This window comes from Varanus komodoensis, unplaced genomic scaffold (genome assembly GCF_004798865.1).
Source record: "Varanus komodoensis strain SLA01 unplaced genomic scaffold, ASM479886v1 scaffold25, whole genome shotgun sequence".
NCBI classification, from domain to species: domain Eukaryota; kingdom Metazoa; phylum Chordata; class Lepidosauria; order Squamata; family Varanidae; genus Varanus; species Varanus komodoensis.
In genome coordinates this window covers 1797089-1820624 of record NW_025335661.1, presented here as the reverse complement: position 1 = coordinate 1820624, position 23536 = coordinate 1797089, and the positions used below count along the sequence as shown (strand labels likewise).

At 39.5% G+C, this 23536-nt stretch overlaps 1 protein-coding gene across 1 annotated transcript in view; it reads left to right on the top strand.

Annotated features, from left to right (window-relative positions):
• LOC123024793 (glypican-5-like) overlaps window positions 1-23536 on the top strand; it is a 406903-nt gene that overhangs the window by 113691 nt on the left and 269676 nt on the right. Inside the window, exons 3-5 of the mRNA XM_044432951.1 lie at window positions 16984-17117; window positions 20080-20139; window positions 22229-22354. Coding sequence (XP_044288886.1) covers window positions 16984-17117; window positions 20080-20139; window positions 22229-22354 — 320 coding nt within the window. The remainder of the gene's footprint in view (window positions 1-16983; window positions 17118-20079; window positions 20140-22228; window positions 22355-23536) is intronic.

The following is a 23536-nucleotide window of genomic DNA, read 5'->3' as shown; positions in this document are numbered from 1 at the left end:
TATGGGCTGAAGGAAGATTTTGTACAGGCACTGAGCAAAGGAATGCTTAAATTTGGAGCTGTCATCCTAGAAACTACAAGGTACCACTCAGATGTTTTAGACTTTTGTTAGAAAATGAAAGGTTATGGGAATGAAACTTATTTTGCTTTCAGAAGGACCCATTATGCTTCTCATATTTTTCCCCTCCTGTTAAAACCTTCAGCAGTGCTCCAGTATAGAACATCAGAGCAAATTCCAGATTTCACTGAGTTTAGCTATATTATTCTGATATTTCAATCAGAAGCCAGTTGCTGACATCTTCCTTCTGTTAGTTAAATCAAGCGAATTCTCTCCTTTCAGTTTTTCATCAAGGCTCTGCTAGTTCTTCAGCAGAGGCTAATTTGGAACTCAACACATTCAATATTCCTAACTGTACAATAATTGTACCCTATCTTATTCTTGCAATTCCATTATCAGCCCCGATCTCCATATTCATTTGTATTTCATGCTTCCAACTGGAATAGTGGACTTGCCCCCACATCTGCTTAGGAAATATTTGCTTGAAGATTTCTTATAGTTTAATCCAATCTTGGCAAGAGCGACTGTTGCCATTCTTGCCAAGTAGCCAAGCAGGGATCTTAGCTGCGGGGGCACTTTGGCACAGCTGTCAAAAGTGTTCCTTATCCCTGCTTCACACTGTCGCTCCATACTTGGGGTGGCCACACAGAGCAGATTTGGCACCCTTGCCAGCAGTAGACAGTGTTAAAGGATCTAATTCTGTAGAAGCCCCAAGCAGAACCGGCACCCCACCTCCTCTTGCCTTTTGCCCAGAAGTAATCCACTTAGGCAAAAGCTGGCAATCTACTGCACAGCACTGCTGAGGGGGTGGAATGGATCAGGCAACCCTACCTCCTTCTCCAGATGTTTCTCTCCTGATTGGATGTGTCAAGTCAGGTTCCCTTCCCCATTCCTCACCTTGTGCTTCAAGGGACAACCCTGTTTGTGCAGCATGGACTCTGTTCACATGCCAAAATCAGCTCGCAATTGCAATTTCCAGAGAGGAACCCCGTTTCTCACTGTGATGTCCCCTGGAATGCCACCTGAATGAATGAGGGACAGCTTCAAGGAGACAATGACAAAAAATGCACATTAATTGCATTCATACAATGGGGCAGACAGATCTGAAAATGCTGTTCCTGCAGTGATTTGTCAGTTTTTCCCAATTATGGTCACCCTATCTCATGTCTACGAATATGTGTTTGGAAATCTGATGTATTTTCTGCAATTTTAGTGCACATTTTTCTCGTGTGTGTGAGTACTGCTCACCAGTTAGTCATATACACTTTTCTCCCCACAAGCTGCATTGCCAAATCTGAAAAGTGCAGATGTAATCACTAAGCTCTGTTTTGGCTCCTGCATTAGCTCAGGAGATGCAAATTTGCTGAATTAAAACAAAATGAACAAGAATTATTGTTAACTCAGTCCTAGCTTCCACACATTTAAACAAAATGTGGAGGGAGAAGCAAGACCACAGGTTCTGGATCCACTGGAACCACAGTTGTGAGCTAGGATTCACACATTCAGAGCCACAGACCTTTCCTGCAAAATGTTCTTTATTGACCAAAGCATTTTCTAGAAGCACAAAAACCCAGAATGAATCCCTGAGCATGCACAGAGCAGTTTGTAGAACCCAGTCTAGTATTTACTTCTAGGAACTCTCCTTATGAGCATGAGTATGGACCCCATCCTCACTGCATCCTGGATAGCCCTCCTGTGCGGTCATTACATCATGGGGTTGATACTCACTTCATCTGTCTCTGAGAAACTGCCCTGTACCAAGCCCTCTCCCAATATCTGTACATCTTGGGTATTCTCAGAAGCTGCCTGCACAGCTGGGGAGTCTGGCCTTGAGATAAGCATCTCCCCTTCTCTCATCTCAACATCTGGAGTTTGGGCACATTCCAAGGCCCCTTCCTGTTCTCCTCCTCTAAATTCCAATCAGTAGGCCCTGAGAATGCGCTCCAAGAGCAACTGTCTCTTTCACTGCCAACACCTGCATCCCCAACATGCATTCAGAGGTGACAGTCCGAGGTTGAGTTGGTGGGGACAGCAATGCTTGGACCCAGCAGGATGCATTTCCTTGCCCCATTGCTATACATTGTTTGCACTGATTTCTGAAGGGGAGTTAGTCTGCTTTCTATTTTTAGCTGGATGGAGGGTTAAAAACATTCTCTGTTTATAACAATAACTCCTGGGTTCCTTTGCAGTCAGCAAATCCAGTTAAGTATTTATTAGCATTATTATTAATAATAATAACTGTAAGAATCACCACACATACCAGGCAATACAAATTGCTGTGGAAGAACTGACTCCAACAATGCCATTTTGAGTTGTTTCACAATCTAGTTGACTTTACCAGATGCCACAAACAGCTACTGTAAATGGCTTGGTATTGAAATCTTACTCACTGAATGTCAGTCTAGTTAGAATAAGCCCAAACAAAATAGCCCCAAAGCAGCATTTTTTCCAAATGAAAATGTTTGTCATGCATGTTCATCCAACAGCTGGTTTTATTTTAGGTTTCATTTCAAGTACACTCAACTAAATGCAATGCTTAGATTCATCATCAAAGGTCACTAGAAATCCTCAGATTCCCCCCCCCCGATCATTATCAAGCTCTGAGCAATTGTATGTTTTATTACTTTCATATTTTACATTTCTGGGGTTTCATATACTACCCAAAGGCAGTTCTGGCTAAAAATAATAATAATAAAAGGGCCTGGCATGTTTTCCATTTACTCTGTTTTTCATTATTACAGGCATCCTATAATAAGACTTCTCTTATGGGTTTTTTTATTTCTACCATTATGTGATATATCATACACACACATCACATATGCATGTATGCTGAGGGGGGAAATGCACTTTATTTACCCAAAAGCACTTAAATCCTGGTCTCATTTTAGGTCCACCAAAATTATTGTTCTACGTCCACCCTAGTCTTATTCAGACATTCTTATGCAATTAAGTGTCACATGAGTGGAGAGAATGAAGGTACTCATACTAGCTCCAATTCATACTAGCTCTATCACCTTCCACAAGCTGGAAAGAGAACTTCTGCATTGGGAAGTCTTTTCTGCTTGTGTAGTCTCCTAACCATATTTGAGCCCTTATTTTCCTGTTCTACATCTGGCGTGGGGCCCATGCAAGTACAGAAGGACCCCTAGTTCAGAAGCTATTCTTCTAACTTATGAAAGATGATAGGGAAAGCCATTAGGGTGTGTGGAGGTGAGGGGAGACAGAAGTTGTGTGCTTGAGACTTAAAACACAGAAAAAGAGAGCCCGAACATGGCTTTAGTTGTGATGAGAGTCAGTTTCACTGAACTAAGTGGCACTTACTTCTTTGTAAATATTGACACAATTATGTGATACAGTTGTCACTTAGAAGTACTAGGTTCTTTTTAACAGGCAAGCATTCTACTTTCACTCCACATATTCAAAAATAATTCCAGGGAATTGAATTGTCTTGAGACATTAACTGTGTACATTTCTCCTAAAGTATTCCGTTCTTCTCAAAACTGCCAGTTGACTTGTTTCAGCTTTTAAAAAGCCAACTAAGAATTTGTAACAAGAAATCAGAAAGTGGATTTCTCATGTATCCTGTTTAATTTGTGATGGGTTTTAAATGTCATAATGTTCTTATCTACATTATATGGGGTGGCCTGTTGATTGTGTAATTTTAGGGTTCTCATTAGCTCCCACTCCTTCCTCATAGATTCTTTTTTTAAAGTTGCTACTCTAGAAATGTTCTTATATCTATGTAACTTGATATAATATGAATAAGAAATTGCCTTGAAATATCTGAAGTCCATCCCAAGGGCAAGAAATAATAAAAGTAGATACAGCATTTTCTTTATTCCTCTTTTCTTTTCTTTTCTTTTCTTTTCTTTTCTTTTCTTTTCTTTTCTTTTCTTTTCTTAACTTCTGCTACCCATCACTTTATTCCAATGCAGCTTTCTCAGTCCTAGTGCCCTCCAGACATGTGAGACAACTACTCCCAGGATTTCCCAGATAGCATATCTGGAGGGCACAAAGTTGGGGAGGTCTATTGTAATATGTGGAACTAGAAATTGCTCATCTCCTCTCTAGTAAAATAACTGGGTTACAGATTCTTGTAGATTCATATATTTTCTCTCGATATTTGCATAATTTAATCTTTTCTCACTTAAGAATTGTACATTTTAGATGTAGCCCTTTGTTTCTTCTATAAATTCCCTATTTGCATTTTGTTCTTACTTCATGTAAGGTTTGAAGATCAAAAAGGAAGTAAGTAAAAGCTTCAACCTAAACTGACTTAAACATGATGTTAAATTAGTCTAGTTCAAAGTTGCCCTTTGAGGCCAAACTAGGGACACTTGAAGAATTCATTCACATTTCTTGGATTCTGATGATCCTAAGCATGAAGATACAGTCATGCCACAACCAAGTCCACGCTGTTCCAATCCGAAGCTGCTGAAACAGGTCAGGAAGGTAGGGCTAACTAGTCTAAATCATGCCAAGCCTGTCCTTAAGGTCCAGCTGCAATCTGCTGCTTGTTGGAGAGCTACACAGGCAACCTAATCTGGTTTCCAGTCCCAGCATCACTCAGAGCTCTCCACAGTTCTATTCCCTTTCCCATGTTTTTGGGAAACTTGACTCTTGGGAAAGAATGAACTTATGGATGAACATATGTGAAAGTGACATGAATCTTTTGGCTACCCCAAAACCAAATTTACCAAAGCACATTTGCACTGAAATAAGTTTCAGAGTTTCCCTAAATTGATAATCCATGTAAACTGAAAATGTTCAAATCAAGTCCACTTTGAAGGACTTGATTTGCACATGGAACACCGTTCTCTTTACTATTGACTGACTTTTATGTTTTCTCCTCTTTTCACTTTAGAAATGTTTTGTTTGCTCTTGTTTTATGCTTTCTAGAATCATTATTTAACTATGAAATGTATGTGTTGGCATATACGTGAATGTGGAATATATATGTATGTGTATAGCCAATCATCCAGCACTCCTGCTCGTACTATTGATGTTGTGCTAGCATAAATCAATGCTTATACAAACATTGTTGAATGCCATCAAAAACTCAGTAGTGCTAGTGGGGTTGTGTCTTTGGATCATTCCTATCAGTTTCATTCCAAAAGGAAAAAAAAAACCTAATTTTTTCACTCATTGCATTGAAAACAAGCCTGGTGGTACAGCAATGAAGTTCAAACGTTTCCCAATGTACCACCAACAAAAAGTTGATTTGTGGACAGATGAATGATAAGTTCCTTTGGCTATATGCAATAGTATATAATAGTCTTTTGTTATCTTTGAATTAACAAAGACTGAGGCAAATAAAAGCTTGGAAGAAAATGGACTTGGCAACCATAAATACCATGAATGATAGCAGCTTTCTTCTTAATTTGCTGTTATCTATTCCTTGTAAACTGATCCTCCTTCCTTTTCAGCATCCAATCTTGCTAAGTTAATTGCAAGACTTCCCGAAGACTCTGAGCTGGAATATTTTGAATGAAAATTATGTCTATCTTGGAAACTCTGGAAAAGTCACAGTATAATTGTATATGGAGCAGTTAAGGAAATAGTTCATTTGAGATAGATTAATGAGCTTGGGACTGCTGCATGATGGCCATATCACACCATTGCGATGGTTGAAGTGAAATGGTTGTCCACGTCTTTTCTTCTTGCTACTTTCCATCCTTCCTTCTTGCCAGCTCCTTTTCTCTCTTCTGCTCTTCCTTCCCACACAATGGAACGCTCAGGAAGAAACATTTCACCCTTGTCAAAAGCTGAACTAATCCTATATGGAAGAAGGCCACATGAAATTAGTCCATGAGGTTCATGTGACCCTGGAGCTGCAGGTTGTCCACCCCTGTTGTAGGTCTTTGTAACTCTATAATGGCCTTCTGTGGAAACAAATCAGAATGTGAGGGGTGGATGGCATAGATTTGTCAAAATAGCAAGTACAAATCAATGTATTTCATTTCAGCTGGTATTTGAAACCAAATATTCATCAACCACACATAGCTGAGCTCTCTTCAGAACATTCTGGAGATGACTGAGACTTTTTTGTCCAGACCCACAAAGTTTTGATGTTTTTTAAAGTGGATAATTTGGGAAGGGTGGTGGATGGGTATAGTCTGAAAAATATCCCATTGAGAGTTAATATTGTAAGAATGGATGATCTGAAGCTCTCTGAAAACAAACTGAACTCACAGGAGCCTGCTTTTCCTTCAGTCTTCCCAGGTTCTTTTTAGTGACCTTTTGTCTATCTGAGAGACATCATGCTGCAGAAAAGCTTCTGGACTGATACTAGGTTTTGTAGAAGTGTGTTTATATTTCAATTTAAAGGTTGCACATTACAGGACATGCTTTGTAGAAAAGATTATAATGCCCCTTCCTTTACTTCATGAAATGTTATTTTTGGTGTAGTGCACCCTTATAATAAAATGAAAATAAGGCACTCATGCAGCCATCTTTTATTTCCTGGCATGATATGATCACTGTGATTATCTCATGACAAACAGAAATGGATTGCAGTGGTTGAAAATGTCACAGCCTGTCTGTCTGCTTCCCAAACAAGCCATGAATTCCAATCCCATTTCTGGAAGGTCACACATCACAGATCCATTGGGTTGCAGAAAGTTGTCTCACACTTTTACAGCATATCAATCTACCACTGTGTGCATGGAAAGACTATACGGATTGTTTATTTGCAGGATAAAAGCATCTGATAATTAGAATACACTTATCTTAGAACCCAGGTTTTTTTTAAGACTGAACAAATCTATTTCCTGTTAGTTTAGCAGTGGTCCAGTGGAAGGGGAATGTCAGGGATCACAGTCCCAGGATGTTTTTTAGGGTGGGAACTGTGTCATTTCCCAGAACACAAGGGTAACTGCTAAACTCTCCTTGCTCTGGCAAGTGACTAAGATGGTAATGAGATTTTCAAGGTCAATTGTTGTTCTTGACAGATTAGTATGGGGTAGTCATAGAAAATAGAAAAGAATAAAGCAGAGGCTGGATGCTTCTTTCCTATTCTTTAATGGAGTTTGTGCTTCACTCTAGCAGTTGGAATGATCCCACTTTTTTTGCAAAATATATCTCATTTCTAATTAACAGCTTAAAGTTGCATTGAAGTTTTCTGTTCATAATTCATGGGGAGGATCCCATTTGCTCCCCAAACTAAGATAATAGATGACTAGCACAACTTGTTGGAAAGAATAGTGGACCTGCTCTGTCTGTACTGACAGCTGTCCCAACCCTGCACTGAAACAATTAAGAAAATGAGTATCAATGTTGATCATTCCTAAATAAATAAAAATAATTTATGTATGGTCAAAGCATTTAAGTGTTGGCAATAATCCTCAGTACTTTCAACAATTGCAATTGCTTTATAAAAACAAGCTCTTTATAGATATATATTAAAAAACCAAAAATCTCTTTATCATCTAAGCTATACAGAGAGCAGCAAACAAACAGCTTAAATGAAAGGCATTATAACACAGTTGGCTCACTTTGGTTGCGCTGTCTTTTGGAAAAGCATCCTGCAAATATTTCAAAGCAGGTCTAGCAAGTTTTATAGGCCTTCCCAACCCTGCTGGAGCAATTCCCTTTTTGCTGTTTGAATTTTGTCAAAGCAAGTTGTCCACTTTTGAACTGCTCTATCCACATGCATGTATAACTTCAAAACTACAGCTGTGCGGCACTAATGGCTTCACTACTCAAAGGGCAGGAGCCTGCGTTGGTAGCAGGGCCCACTGCTAGGGCAAAGAGCAGCGAGTGGAACCTGTTACAATTGGAAACAGGTGAAACACTCATTCCCAGAACAGGCAAGTCGGCGGAGCTGTGCGGAGGGAGTTCCACTGAACTGCCCCATTCCAGAAATGATTGTATCTACACATTCCCAGGATTACTGTCAGAAGCACTAGCTTTGTCTGAGTAAGTGCTGGGTCTCAGGAGTGCAGTGAAACCAGCAGGAGTGCAGCAGCATTAGAATAATGGCCAAGACACACCATTCTCATGACAAATTCTTTTCATTTCTTAAGAAGCCCCTCTGATTAAAAAGTTGATCCCAACATATGCCTCTATAAGCCAGCATGTTGTGCAGACCAATTCCAACCCCACCTGCGCTCTGGCACAGCTTCTCTTTCCCTGGGCCAGACTGAAATGCTCGAACCTTCTGAGACCAGTTAGTCCACTCTGGAATACTACAGGCTAAAGGTCAAATTCATGTTCCATTAAAGAAACAGTGAGCAGTTCAGTGCCTGCTGCTGGTTTAATGTAAAGCAAGTTTGGAGGCCCCTGATCAGGATTAGTAGACTCACCTGTCAGGAAGGAGGGTTTAATTCACTCATATATACATATGCAACCATGCTGTAAAAGTGAAGCAATCTCCCCTTTTAACAAGAGATAGACTAGGGAGGGAAGGATTCAAACTGGAGTGTGGTTGCCAGAATCTGGATATGTACCCTGGAAACATATTCCAGAGTCAGATGAAAAGCAACACAGCACTGTAGTATGTAGAGTGATCCCAACCAAATTCAAGAACTACCTCTATAAAGAGAAGGAAAAAGATAATTTGCTGCACCCTGGTGGATAGAAGCATGCTGGATTTCCTTTTTATCTTGTCAACAACACAACTGCATGAATTACTCAATCATGGTATGGCCTCAATCATCAGGTTCATGCACATTTGTGCACTGATAAATTAGAGAGGAAAGAAGTGTGAATAAATGTGAAAAACAGAAAGCTGTGGGCAACTGGGAGTATTCTAATTACAGAATTTATTTAAGAAATTCTCAGTAAAACTGGAATTATGGAATAGAGAAACCCATAGACTCTTCCCTACATTGATGAGGGAGTAGTATGAGGAAAATAATTCATCTTTAGTGCTGTTATTGTGGAATGGGTATATTTAAATTTGTGATTTAATCAATTTTAGCCCCTTTTAAACTAATAGAGGAAACTATGTTGTACTAATGTTGTTCACTTAATTGTGTATTATGTTTCTGCATGAGTGTTTTAGAATTCTAGCAAAGCTGATATAAATGGAATTGTCCAGGAATTTATGCTTTTTGAGACTCTTTCCCATATGAAAAGTAATGAAAATTCTATTACGGAATCCAGTGAGCAATGCTTGTTACTGAGGCTTGTTGTTCGGTTGTTTCTCTGGATTGTCTGTAGAGAGACAAGGCATAGTTCCTGGTTTGCTTGTAGTATTAGGCAAGCCATGGATGGAAGATCCAAGGTTTATTTATGCTGGGAGCAAAAAATCTCATTCAACCCACAAGTCTTTACAAAACTGTGCTGTTGTGATTTCAGAGATCAAGAGAGCCAGTGTGGTGTAGTGGTTAAGAGCATGGGACTGGGACTCAGAGGATCTGGGTTCTAGTCCCCACTCAGCCATGGAGCCAACTGGGTGACTTTGGGCCAGTCACAGACTCTCAGCCCAACCTACCTCACAGGGTTGTTGTTGTGGGGATAAGATGGAGGAGGATGTAAGCTGCCTTGAGCCCTTTGTAGGAAAAAGGCAGGATATAAATCAGAAAATAAATAAAATAAAATAATAAATAATAAGACAGATTCTTGTTTCTTTCTTGTATTTGTTAAGATACCACCTTTATCAGAAAGTTCCATATATTGTGTTTTTGTGAAAATTTTAAACTGTCAGTGCCACACAGATGCATCATATGCATTGGGGCTGCGACCATCTAATGGGAAGATTTTGTGTCATGGATTCTATTGATGCCTTGCATTATTTGCAGGTCCTGCTATGGTCCTGCAGGTCCAGTCTGATCTTGAAAAGATCAGATGTCACAAGGAAGTCAAGAATGGAGCAGCTCTGAGAAGTATAAGAACCTAAGAAAAGCCATGAGGTTCCAGCTAGTCCGGCATTCTTTTCACAGAGTGGCCAAACACCTGCCCATAGGATCCCACAAGCAGAACATGAGTGCAGCAGCACCATCCTACCCAAGTTTCCAGCACCTGGTGTACATATGTATGCTGCCTCTCATAGCAGCACTTGCATAGAGCAGTCAGTACCAGAAGCCACTGATAACCTTCTCCTCCATGGATTTGTCCACTTTTTAAAGGCATGAAAATTGGTGACACTGTAGGGCTGGAAGCCCGACAGGTTGTCTATATGTTCCCACAGGAAAGAGAAGAAATATTAAATAACATTTGAACTACATTTAGGCCACCTCCATACTGAGTGACACTGTGTTCCTAAGGAGAACTGCCCTGTTTTAGAAATCTCAGGCTGTGATGGCACGAGACTGGCTGTAATATTCTGGCTAAAGACCTCAGGGGCTGAGGACAGTAATATGACCTCCTCTGGCCACAAGGAAGCTTGATACTAGAGTATTCTTGGATGACTGGATCCCAGAAAAGTAGAGTCTAGTGATACTCTTCTGTAGCCAAGTCTTCTTCCTAATGCATTAGCTCAGTGGCCTCTTCTCAGGATAGCGGGTCAGAATGTTGGGGGCAGGGGACCTAGTCCATGACAGTGGCTGATAGAGATTCTTAGTAAAGCACTGCTTCTCTCTATTCATTTAATATCAAGCACTACTTTGTGGTTTACTTTATGCTAGGATGAATGCTTCTAAAGAATGGTGGAACTTAATATCTTCTGCCACAAATATCTCTGCTGTCACAATAACACAGGAATAATACACACACACACACACACATATTAAGATTAGGGATGCAATGACCAAACACATCTGTGCATTGTGGGAGCAAAGGGGGAACCCAAAATATTATCAAAGCCTCCCTAATGCCTTCTATTTTCATTCCAGTGTGTATTTTCCTTACTGCCCTGAGAAATGGCTGCTCTACTCTTTAAAACAAAAAACAGGGCTGTCTTCTTGGATGTAGGAACAAGTAAGGCATCACATAGCCAATAATTTGGCTTTGTGGCAGTGTTTTCCATCACTGGCTGTATATTGATTGACTATGTATTGACTTACTTGTTCCTAGAAGAAAATGTAATTTCTTTTTTTGAAGTCATGAAAGTGTGCTGACTCACTGATCAGTTGCTGCTTGGAGAACCAAAACCATTAGGGCCTTTCGACCATAAATAAAAAAGCAAGCAACAAAGGAAAAGCCTAAATTCTGTCATAAAATTAGTCAAATTGTCCCATTTCTTCGAAAACTGGGGAGACGTTCGTATGTGACTTTGGAAACGTGCTACACAAAATATTCCTCACAGTTCTAAACACTTTATATCATATAAGGGGTATTGTGGAGGAATGTGGAAGATAGCAGGGATCATAGCAGAGAGTGATTTCCAGGATTCCAATCAGGAAAGGATTTATATTTTCAGAAGGTGAACTGCATTTACTATAGGCAAGTTCCAGCCAAGTGTTTTAACTGTGATTGATTCCCTACATTGATAGAATGGCAGTGGTGGTGGGAGGGTGGCTTCTAATGGCCCGACTGCTTGGAGGATCTTGCTGTCCCTGTGCAGGGTCTATCAGTCCCTGGAGAACACAAAAGCTATTGTCTTCCTTTCTTGCCAAATATTGACCTTTGAGTCAAATCAATAAGGTACTGCAATTAAAATGCATGCACACTTATTGAATAATACTCTATGTTATCAACTGAGGACCCAGCACATACATACATATGGCCAAGAGTTCTCAGACACTGAGTTGATACTTGCTGAAGTAGATCACTGGCTCTCATGCCAAGGCAATATACTCTCTTAATGCATTGGCTGATTGTCTTCTGTGCATGAAGAAAAATAAATTTGAACAGGACAGATAGAAATCAGTATATCTTTATTTCTGGGGTTGCCATGAGATGAAGGACCAGAGGTATTATAAAATTACATACTTATATATTCAGGATTTCAGTGGGACAGAAGTAGCCATTTATAGTTATCATGGGCTATCCTGGCTGACAGATTGAATTTTACTTTCTTTCATTGGTTCATGCCAATGAAGATCACCTATCTTGTAACAGATATATGCTGGATTCTCTTGGTCTAATACACCACAGTTAAAGCCAGAATAAACATTGTGCCTACAGAGTTCCTCCTTTCTGTTCTGTGATGCAATTGACCACAGTCGTCTGTAACCTGCCCAGGTAGCTGTGCGGCTAATGGGTCAGACTAAAAATGAATGAATGATATGTTAAGGAACAGTTTGCTATGACACCTGATCTGGGAAAGTATGTTGCAATAGCTCAATATTCAAATCATGATCTGAAACTAAGGTTTGATCCCAGTCTAGTATGGTTTGTATTCCATGTGGCTTGTTTTTAATGTTTTAATTTTATCTGTATTTTATTGTTCACGTCATGAGAAGGCAAGACTCCCAAGGCAAGACTTCTTGGAGAAGACAATCATTTTAGGGAAAGTTGAAGGCAGAAGATGAAAGAGAAGACCAAATATGGGATGGATTGATTTCATAAAGGAAGCCATAGCCTTGAGTTTACAAGAGCTGAGCTGAGCTGAGCTGAGCTGCCATGGACTGGACATTTTGGAGGGCTTTCATTTATAGGGTCACAATAAGTTAAAAATGACTTGAGAGTACGTAAAAGCAACAATTGTATCATTAGCCTTGAGCACTATTTTTAGTAGAAAAGTGAGATATACCTAATAAATAAATGCTTGTTTAGTTGCAAGAGAGTAAAGACGATGAATGCATGGGCACAATGCTTGTGTGACAAACCATGGTGTATCAGATCAAGATTGTTGTAACTGAACTGAGCCAATTTGATAGCTACTTTCTCAGCTGATCTTGTGAATTGGCCCATCACATGGATGTATTAGCAACCCAACCTAACTCTAATAGCAACAAATTTTTATTTGCTTTGCAGCAAGTTTCTCAGTACCACTTCAAAATACTCTAATGTGTATACAATTTATATAAAATATTAAAGTACATTAGCAATGACAACCAATATTATCAAAATAAAATTATATAAAAACAGCATAAAATTAATCATGCATGAGACAGTAGAAAATCACTACCTTAAATGCTTTCCAAAACAGAGAAGTGCCTCCTCTGTGTACAAGATCGAACTGTAATTTTAAAAATATTTTTAAATTTAAGAAATTGCATTATGCATACTTTCTATAGGTCAGGTTTAGGTCAATTTCTGTTTTGATTGGATATTGAAAACTCTTCTCATTTTTTGCATGTGCTTTAAAAGAAAGAGTGATTAAAAAAAACCCTGCAGTTATACTTTGGTAATCATTTTCATTTAAGCTGAGTATAGGAGAGCATCAGGTCCAAGCACATTTCTAGCCTAATGTAAGTAATTTCCAAATTGATAAAAGGGAAATAGAATTAAAATGGAAATCTTTTAAATTGATTTCTTCTTATGTTATCTTCTAAAGAGTTACCTAATATTTTTGAGAGCTTTTAAAAGGATTTATTGGATTGATTCCCAATAGATTCCCCTTATTTACTGGACTATGGTAATTATACCCTTAGGCATAACCTTTTCTGATTGTCAATATGCAAAGCCAAATGTCACCACTAACAAGGTGGGAGCTGACAGTCCAGAATGATTGCTACTTGAATCCTTGTTCAGATTGTCACTTGCCTAGCATCTTTTCGTTATATCATAGTTGTATCATTTCGACGCATTGCTGAGATTCTTTTTATATATCACGCCTGGAATAATGTTGGCCACTTGCAAATGTAATGCCACCTACAAGAATTTTAAATACTTTTTTCAGCACTGTGCAAGTTAAGTAGCTATAAGATGGGATCTACTCTTAGGAATGTAATATTTCATTTACGACCTCTTCTCACAAAGGTATCAGTGTAAGTTCTGTTATGGAATTCAAGCAGTTGTGGATAGGGATGTACAGATTTTATTCATTCTATTTTGTCTGTATTTCATGATGTGTTGAGCATCTTTCTGTCATCCAGTCATTGACAAGATTTTGTGTGTGTGTTTGTGTTTGGGGAGTTGGGTATTTTGGGTGTCCGAAACAGATTTGTCCTTAAAAATAAAAAGACATATAGTGGCTACTAGAACAGAGCTGGAATTTCTCAATACTATATTTCTGAGGAGATTTCTGAGAACCTTCTTTTTCACATCCCATTGAGACAGACAGTCAGAAAGGCAGGTGGATGGACAGACACTTTTTGTAGAATTTTCTCCTGATTATTCATTCCTTGCTTTGTTTTAATGTTGCGGGTGCCGTCCCCCACTCCTCCCGCAATGCCAGATGATGATGGTTAGCCTGAGACAAGAAGGAAGCATGCTGCTTGGAGAGTTTACACTGTTGTCGTTTGCAGGGGCAGCAACACAAAGCAGCACAACAGTGTAGGAAATATTAGAGCAGCCGCTGCTGTCACTGTCACTGCTAATTGTAATCCCCACCACTGAGACGCTGTTTGGGAATTTCTCTCCCCAGCCATGGGAATTTCTTAGCCCATGAATGGGGAATCTTAGAGGCCATTTGGGCAAATTTCTGATAACAATCCACAGCTTGGAATGCCAAAGAAATCTGCAGCAGGCAAATTATTTTGGATATTTGTGATTCTGACCTAATAATTTTGAAGCAGACAAGATTTTTTCTAAGTGATGTAGATTCTGCAGAGTTGTGGACCTGCTTTTACTCTGGGAAGGGGGAATTTGTGCTAATTCATAGTTACCCTATTGTGCATGATTGCAAGAGATGTCAGAGAACTCCACAATGGATTCAAACGATGGGTTTTTTAGTGGATCAGTTTTTCCAGAGTTGCATAAATCTGTAGATTTGCAGACTTTAAAAAAATAACTTCCAGAATTTTTTTGCAGGTTTAGTTGTGAAAAAGGTTTTCAAAAGCTGAATATGTGCATTTTCCACCATAAACTAAAATGTGAAAACATTTGTTTTGGGAGGATTTGTGCATTTTCAGAAGTGTAAATTTGCACAAGGGTATGTGCCAACATAAGCTCAGAGAATTGAAAGAAATCTGATCCTATCAGTGAAAGGACAACAGAATGAAAGGTGCCTGACATTATATGAAATGCAGATGATTTAATAAAATTGTATATACCTAATTAATGCTGTTGCAGCTTGAGTTAATGCACACTTCAGAAGTGAAGTGAAAGTTATTTATCCCCCACCCAAAATACCCCCCCAAATACAAACACACAAAATATTTGTCCTTAAAATAAATATTTGTACTTAAAAATAAAGATTGTGTTTATATTGGATGCTTCAAAATGAGGAAATTCTGGGCGTTAGCTATTACAATTGATTGTCCTTTGGTTTCGTGATGGTAAATTTCAATACAGATGTCTTTTTGGAATACTGAAGGGAAGAACTCTCCTCTCTGTGGCACAACTGTAGTTGGGGAGAGAAAATGAAGCTGGTTCAAGTACTGTTGTGGCCAAGAGAGGAGGGTAGGCTGAGTTTGGGACTGATCCTTTAAGATGTGATGATAAGAGGGAAATGGTGTGTGTGTGTTATCATTTTCTTTGCCTCTTTGAAGTCAACTGTGGAATGGAGGTGAGCAATGTAGCCCTCCTTCCAGGGTGAATTGGAATTGAGTTTTTCTCTGGTCAATGGCTTGTTGCAGTTAATAAGGGCTAGGAACAAATATTTTATGCCTTTCTGGATAGGCTGGACATAACCACTGAAGGATTTTTAGCATAATTTTTGCTTTTGCTGAGGTGTTTTTACTCCTGCTGTGCAAGATTGTTTAGGTTGCTAATTTTATCACAATGCTGACAAGTAACTAGCGTGAAGTGTGAAAAGAATCTCCCATTAATTTAGGTAGTGTTGGAAAAGTGACTGGGAAGTTTCATCTCTGAAAACTCAAGGGCAGGACTTTTACAGGGTTTGGCAGCAGTTTGGGATATAGACTCTGCTCTAATGCATCAGTACAAACAAGGGCAAAAGAGGACACATATAAAAATTACATCTGCTCATGAATTAGTGTAGATGCAATTTAGAAATAAACACTATGACTTAAATGGAAATGACAAAAGCTTTCCCTATTATGAGGAAGTCTGTGACCAGGCAACATGTGTGCTTGCTCTGTTGCTTGTGTAGGTGCAAAGTCTCACTGGGCTAACTCCAGGACCCCTCCTCTGCCAGCTGTCCGAAACGGGTGACACCTGCAAATACAGGACTGCCTTCAAATGCCCTCCGAAATGGGTCACACGGCCACCCTATGGATGCAGAGACAAGTCTCCAAGCAGCATGTGTTACTGCTGGGTTCTTCTGAAATATCTCCATTTGATACACAATTCTGTGCATGTTGAGGCAGAAACAGGCCTACAGCTCTCAGCAGGACCCAGTCAGGTGACGGGGGTATGCTGTGAGCTGTAGACCTTTGAACATGCATGGGACTGTGTCCTTAAAGGACATTAAATGAGAAGGCTTGCCTGTGGTTAGGCTAAGGTTCTGTTGGAGCCTGGTTATGCCAAGAGGTCAGGATGATTAAAATAACTGGGATTATTCTTTCTGATCAGATAGCCTGTGAAATTTAATCTCTTTTCTCCATACTTGTCTCAAGCTAAGCATTTCCTTAATGAAAAAAGCAAACAAAAACTGTTGTTAAATTAGTATGCAGTAGTAAAAAAATCCCATTCAGTTCATAATTCACGATGTATCAACTGGCACTTTCAGAGGCATCTAGTGTCAGAATTGTCTGTGTGGTGTATCATTGTTCATTTTCTATTTTAACTGATTATAGACACCTTCTAGCCTTTTAACTAGGTGTGGTCAATGTAGAGCTGTGCTGGATCCCACTGTTCTGTTTCATTGGGAATCGCACTGGCAGGATGTTCTTGCACGTGGACCATGAAAATAGGCATAGAATCATATGTGCACACACAATGTGGAAGGGCCACGTGCTAGCCTGACACACACTCCCATGCGCCACTCAATATAAGTTCACCACAACTGACTTAGGCCCTCTGACTCTCTCGTTAAACATGCTATTTAGTTCTTACTGTGTGGTCTTCTTCCTCCCCTTTTTCTTATTACAGGTTGATAAAGTCTGTGGACAGCCTGAAGAAAAAGAAGTGAAACCTTTGCCAGACAACGTAGTTCAAGCAAAGGAGGTGATTGAGACGCCGTCTCTCACAGTAGTGCACTCGGCTTCTCTAAACAATAAAAGGAGGTAAACTGGGCGCAACCACATCTTTTAATACTTGAAAATAGAGTTACATTTCTTATTCAGTAGTTTTTGTACCAGGCCATTGGATTCTCTACATGAACGGTTTAACTCAGTGCTTTCCTGAGGCTTCTTCTTCCATTTTTATTATGAGAGAAAAATGCATTTTTTTCCTGCAAGTTTGCATTTCTCCACCTTTCTCTATATTCTATTAAGCAACCACAATCCTGCCTTTTCAGAATGAGTTTGTTGGCACTTAGAATTCAACATGTGACTTTCTTTACTCAACTTTTTTCTTTAAAAAAAAAAGTAGAAAATGTTACAGGGCATAGGAGAGGCTTAGAGGATGACAATGCTGTGAAAAAGTCCTACAAATTTCCCTGAGTTAGGTGCCATGAGTGCACAATGAATGCCCCATATAATAGCCTTTTCTATTGTATATTCACTAAAATAATTCTTGATAAAAACCTCAAATGGTGCAGGGCAGTATTATGTACTTGTTCACTCAGTGCATACTTCTTGAGTAAGAAAAACTCTTATGTATTGCTGTCCAGTGGGATAGATCCAAGATCTGGAGAATTCTGCCCATGGAAAGGTCTTTCTGTTATCTGCCAGTGCCCAGGTGTGTGACACCCATGGGCTTGGGGACTGCCCTCGCCACCCTGCAACCCTGGGGAGGGGGTAAAAGTGGCTGCCTCAATCAGTGAGTCTGTGCACAAGTTAGGGAACAAGGTGGGTGGGAGCACAGACAGGACTTCTCTTTAGTGGACTGCAGGGACACCCATTTTCCAAAGAAACAGGAATTCCCACATGACCTGCTTCACTCTGGAATTGGTGTGCTGAGGATGGTTCTCCAGGCAGCATGATGATGCAAGGAAAGCGCCTTTTTGGTGGCTGTGCCTAGGAATTCCCTTCTATGCGAAACCCTTGTCACATTCCAGAATATGGTGAAGACCATCCTTTTTTGGGAAGGCATTTGGTGTGTAACATTAATACACCATTTTAACTCATCTGTAATCTCTGAATATTTTAAATATTTCAATTAAGACTGCATTGTAATTTTTTACTATTGTGCCTCAAAGGATACATTCACATGTTACATTATTGACTTCTTGTAAGATGTTCTTGGAGCCTGGGTAAGTTATGAATGTTTAAAACAATCACGGCCAGGGCATGAACTGGCTGTGCAGCTGCAATGAAGTAGCTGAAGTTGGCATCCACCATTTCAGACAATCCAAACAAGCAAGTAGCTGATAAAGAATATAGTAATGTAAGAATAAATGATAAGAAGTTTAGAACAGTCTTACTTCTCTACCACTTTCCAGGACATTGGTATAATCAGTTCCAGACTGGTAAACTTTTCACCCATCTTGGTCTGTTCCTCTTTTCTTGTGGCTGATGCATCTGCTCAGTGTAGTAATTTTCTGTTTATCACCACCTAGATCTATTTCCCTCTGCCCTTTTTAGCTATGTGAAATCTTCTTCTTTGGAGATAATACTAGCATGGCTGAAAACTGCATGATGCTTTGGTTACTCTTAACTGTGCATGTATATGCAATGCTACACCTTTCCAACAGATGTCAGCAGATGTCAGTGGGTGCCCCCCCCCCAACTACTAAAAGCAATTCAGAATGCACAGACATTACAGAAACTGTTTTCTTATACTGGCAATTCCAGCATGAAAGGCAATATAACACTTTGGGATCACATGAGGCGTCAGAGCAGTTATGAAGCAGGGATGGAGTCCACATTGCGTTCAGTAAATGCCAATGCTGTTGCTGATTGCACGGAAAAGCATTATGCAGGTCTAGCTCGTGACACTTGGTAACACAAGATCTTTGGCCGTGGCATCTGAATTCCACTTTCATATATCCTGCCACTAAAGCCAGACTGGAAATACATTCTGTTTAAAGGCACAGCATTTGGAATTTAATTGGAGAAGGGAACAGCTGAAGTAATACAACATCAGGGCTTCACTATATGCTTTTTATTACCTGTGGCTCTCTTTTTAACTTAAGCCATAGAAGGATATATTCTAGATCCTTACAAGTATCCACGTTTCCTAGGTTTTTCTCTCCTGGGAGTCATTTGTTTCAAATATACCTGTGAGCTGAAGTTTTGCTTTGTTTTCATGTTCTTCTAATTCAAATGAAGTCTTGCTGTTTGTAGGGCTTTCATAGGACATAGAAACTAACTTATACTGGTTAGTTCATTGGTGCATCCAGTTCAGTAGTGCATGCACTGACTGGCAACAGCTCTCCACAGTGTCACACGGGGGTCTTTCCCAGCCCTAACTGGAGATGCTGGGGTTTGAACCTGGGGCTTTTTGTATGCAAAGCCTGGGCTCAATCAAAAAGCACTTCTAAAGGTTCTTGCAGTTTGATAAAAAGAGGGGGCAGATGATTTATTTATTTAATCCTGCGTTCCCAGTACACCTGAGGGGAAAAGGCACTTTTGCTTTTTCCTGAAGGAAAAAAACCAGATAATATTTTGTGCCCCTGAAAAGAAATGCTTTTCCATCTACAGTACTTTCATGGGTGCCTCTCCGCAAAACATTTGCCCTGCTTTGTTCTCACATGTATACAATAACTCTTCTTTATGTGACATTTGGATATGACAGATAAATGAAGTCAATTTATTTTCAGCCCTTTAAAGCTTCATTTTGTAATAGTATTCATTTTTTATATAAAAAGAGATCAATTTCCTTTTATATGTTTCAGAGAAACTCCTCAAGCAAAGGGGGCACATTCTAGCTAGACTAAGCTGTAGCTGGACTGTGAAATACTTTTCCAAATACAGATTGGAGCATATTTTAATTGCATTTGTTCTTTTCTGGTTTAATCCTATGCATGTTCTTGATTATCTTTTCTTTCAAATAATTTATTACTTTTTGTTTCTCATTTCTTTCTTCATTTGCCTGAATTCCCCTCTTCCCCCCTCTTCTGACTATTCTTCTGGCCCATTCCAGTTCTCTGCCTCTGAAAGCTTCAAAGAATGACAAATCCAGAAGTTTGAAAAAATTGTCCCGGTAAGAATGAAAAGAAGCCAACATGCTTTTGTCTCCTAGTTTTAAACGAGCTCTCCAAATGTTAAGGCTCTTGGTTTCATCCCAAGAATGCAAGGCTTTGTTCACATTATCATAAAGATAACTTTGATATTAATTTCATTACACACATTCAATGATTTATGTGGGTAAAAATGACAGAAATTTTGCTGGAATCTTATTTTTAAATGAGGCATTTACAATTAGCATAAGCTGAGAAGATATGATCCTTTGTTTTCTACAAGCCTGGATAACATGGAAAACAGACCCAGAACGTTACTTAGCTCCAGATCTGAGGTTTTTGCCATGCTTTTCAGATAACCTATTCATTTTCCTTCTGTTTTTAAAAATAATGTTTCCTTCCTTAAAATCCATCATGCAGTTTGCTTCCCTCCCACCCCAGGTGTTAATATGAGATCTGTACCACTTATGCTAACATTCCATTTATTTTCTGCTAAAATGCCTTCCCTTAAGCCAGAGCTAATTTTTTGCCTGGATCTGAGCAATACTGGCTCAAGACATTTTCTGCCCAAGGTGGAATAGCAGACAGTGTGTCCCACCCTTAAGGTTAGGTGTATAGTACCCTTAAATTAGCCAGGTTATTTTGGCAACTGAGACAGAAAAATCCACAGACAGATCAACAACAACATACACACACAGACAAGAACAAGAACAGTAATAAAGAACAGTTCTGTGCCCTCACTTGATAGCAAAATGCACTTCAGAGGTAGCTGCCTTAATCTGCCTAATGGGGCAGCCAGCCCAGAAAAGGCTGCAATTGTACTTATGGCAAGATGCAACTCACCTGTGCATAGCAATTCAAGCACACATTTCTAGCCACACTAGGGAATGGCTCAGGAAGGAGAGCAATGGTATAGAAAATCTTCTGCACACACAGGATGAGCAGTTCAGGGAGGAATTGACAATCCTCTGTATTTTTCTCATGTTTGCGGGGTATTCATGTTAAGAATGATATGGCCTTAAGTGTAAGGGCTGGGGGCCTGGGATGTTTTATATTGCTTCCTTCCTTGAAGTCTGAATGTTTGATGATAGCCAATATGGTATAGGTCCTTACTACATGTACAATCCAGTCACTATTCTTGCGATGCCACTAGAGGGTTCTTGAACAGAAATGCTTTCCTTTCAAAGAAAGTGTTTCAAACCTGACAGTTACTGCCTGCTGGGTCTTTGTTCTCTAGCACACCAAAAAACAAAACACAACAACAAAAAAGGTCCGACTTTAATTGACGAATTCCCTCTTGTAATACCAAAGTGGAAGGGATAAAAAAGGATGGGTTGGCATCTCTGTTGACATATTTTGAATTGCCTCATACAGTTAGGGGTTAACTATTAACCACAGAATGAAGTCACTTTCACTGTCCAATTTTTGGAACAATCTTGATTCATTTCAGTGCAGTTAAAAATATGATTTTGGGTGGTAAGAGGAAAAGCCTTCTTAGAATATTAGGCTCAAGCAACACCATATTAAATGCAGTCAGTTTAGAAATAGGGCACAATGGTCATGTATTTATCTACCTAGCCATCTATACTCATATACTACTTATATGTTTTCAAATGCTGAACAGGTTTGATGGGGATGGGGAAGGAATTCTTAATCTTTCTCCAGTCACTACTCCCCTACTGCATTTCTTTACAACTCCCACCCCACCCAAACACACCCATACATTCACACTCAAGGATTCCAGATGTGTTTACTGACTTCTGGGTTTGGAAGTTAGCAGTGAGGTGAAATGACCTGAGGTAGGAAATTCTCAAGAGAAACATGGTAGGAGAGGAATGAATTAAGCATGTTCTCCCCGCTGCTACTCCTCTGCTAAAATAACCTCCTTCCAATAGCTTCTTTTCACTACAAGAATCAGTCACTGAGATTTTAATACATGCATTTACATGTGATATGTGGTTTCATCCTCAGTATAATAGTACTATTTGTGAATACAGCTGACCAAGAGTACACATATTATACACATGGTTAGAAAATTATTAAGATTAGGATGTAGCAGAATAACAAAGTGCTACTGTTAATGTATTGTAATGTTGTGTTTCTAATTTCTAGGGAATTCATCAACTACATGAAACGATCCAGAACTCTTTATGCTTCTTTAACAGAAAGACTCTGTGATGGGGATCTTGTGATGAAAGACAGCTCAACCTGCTGGAATGGCGAGGATGTTGTGGAAAGGTAATTGTGAAGAGTGATTTCCTTGCTGTGAACGGGCTACATTTTGATGCTGATCATTTTCTGCTCATCTTCCAAAGTGTGGTATATGTTAAACACATATAATAATATCCCTTTTCTGACTGCTACAATGAATTGCTGGATTGGAGATGGAACAGCACATGCTTTCCAGGATACTGGATGAGGGGGATTTGGCATCAGGGAGCACGACATTTTGTGTGTAGTTAGAGGTTTCTGCACACTGGTTTCTCTTTGCTGGATGGGTGCTAAACAGGAAATATGTTTATCTGAATTGCTTCTAAATGGTATATGTGGGCTGAACACCTTATGCACACCTGAGACTCTAACCTAGGCTAATGTCTACTCAGTTAGGTTGGAGTAAGTGAGACCTAATTCCTGCCAGCTTGTTTTGCAATGTCTGTTGATTCAGTATGTGCTATGCATTCCTTCACTGGTCCTCGGAATCACAGAGTTGAAAGGAATATTTGACTGACTTATGAAAGACAAAGAGTGTCAGCTAGTGCTTGGGGATTTGCCTGTTAATCTGTGGCACTCTGGCCTTTTAAACCATTCCAGTTGCTGTTTTCAGTTTGTATATTTTGACTTCTTTTGTTGCAGTTCTGACAAGGGTCTGTTATAACCATTATCTGCTTTATAGGTAGAAATAGAATGTAATGGCTTACAGACGGATAATGTAGATAAGTGAGAATGGTTCACTTTTTAATCATTGTCTTTATTTTAATATTCAATCTGATTAAGGTATGTGTTTGGACACAACAGTAATTCCTGGGTAAAAAATATTCATGATTGATTTTATAGCACCGGATGTTGAATTTTTCAAACAATTAATGTAGCTATCAAACAGGGTCAGCAGAATCATGGCCGACCACCTGCTGAGAGATCACACCCCAGCAGGCACCCACTGACAGATGCCTTCTCAACCTTTTCCTTTCTTTCACCATGGCAGTTTGCTGGTTCATCTGCCTCACACTCCAGTTCAGTCAGTGGTGATGATGAGATACAGGCAAGTGTACAAGGAGCAAGTAGAAGAACTTCCACTGCCTGCTTGCTCACTGGCTCTATACCTATCAAGCAAACGAACAATTGCAATAATAAGAAAGAGAATAAGGTGCAATAGCAGCTGTAAACAATGTTAGTGAGGGGTTCACTCACCCAGGAAGGAAG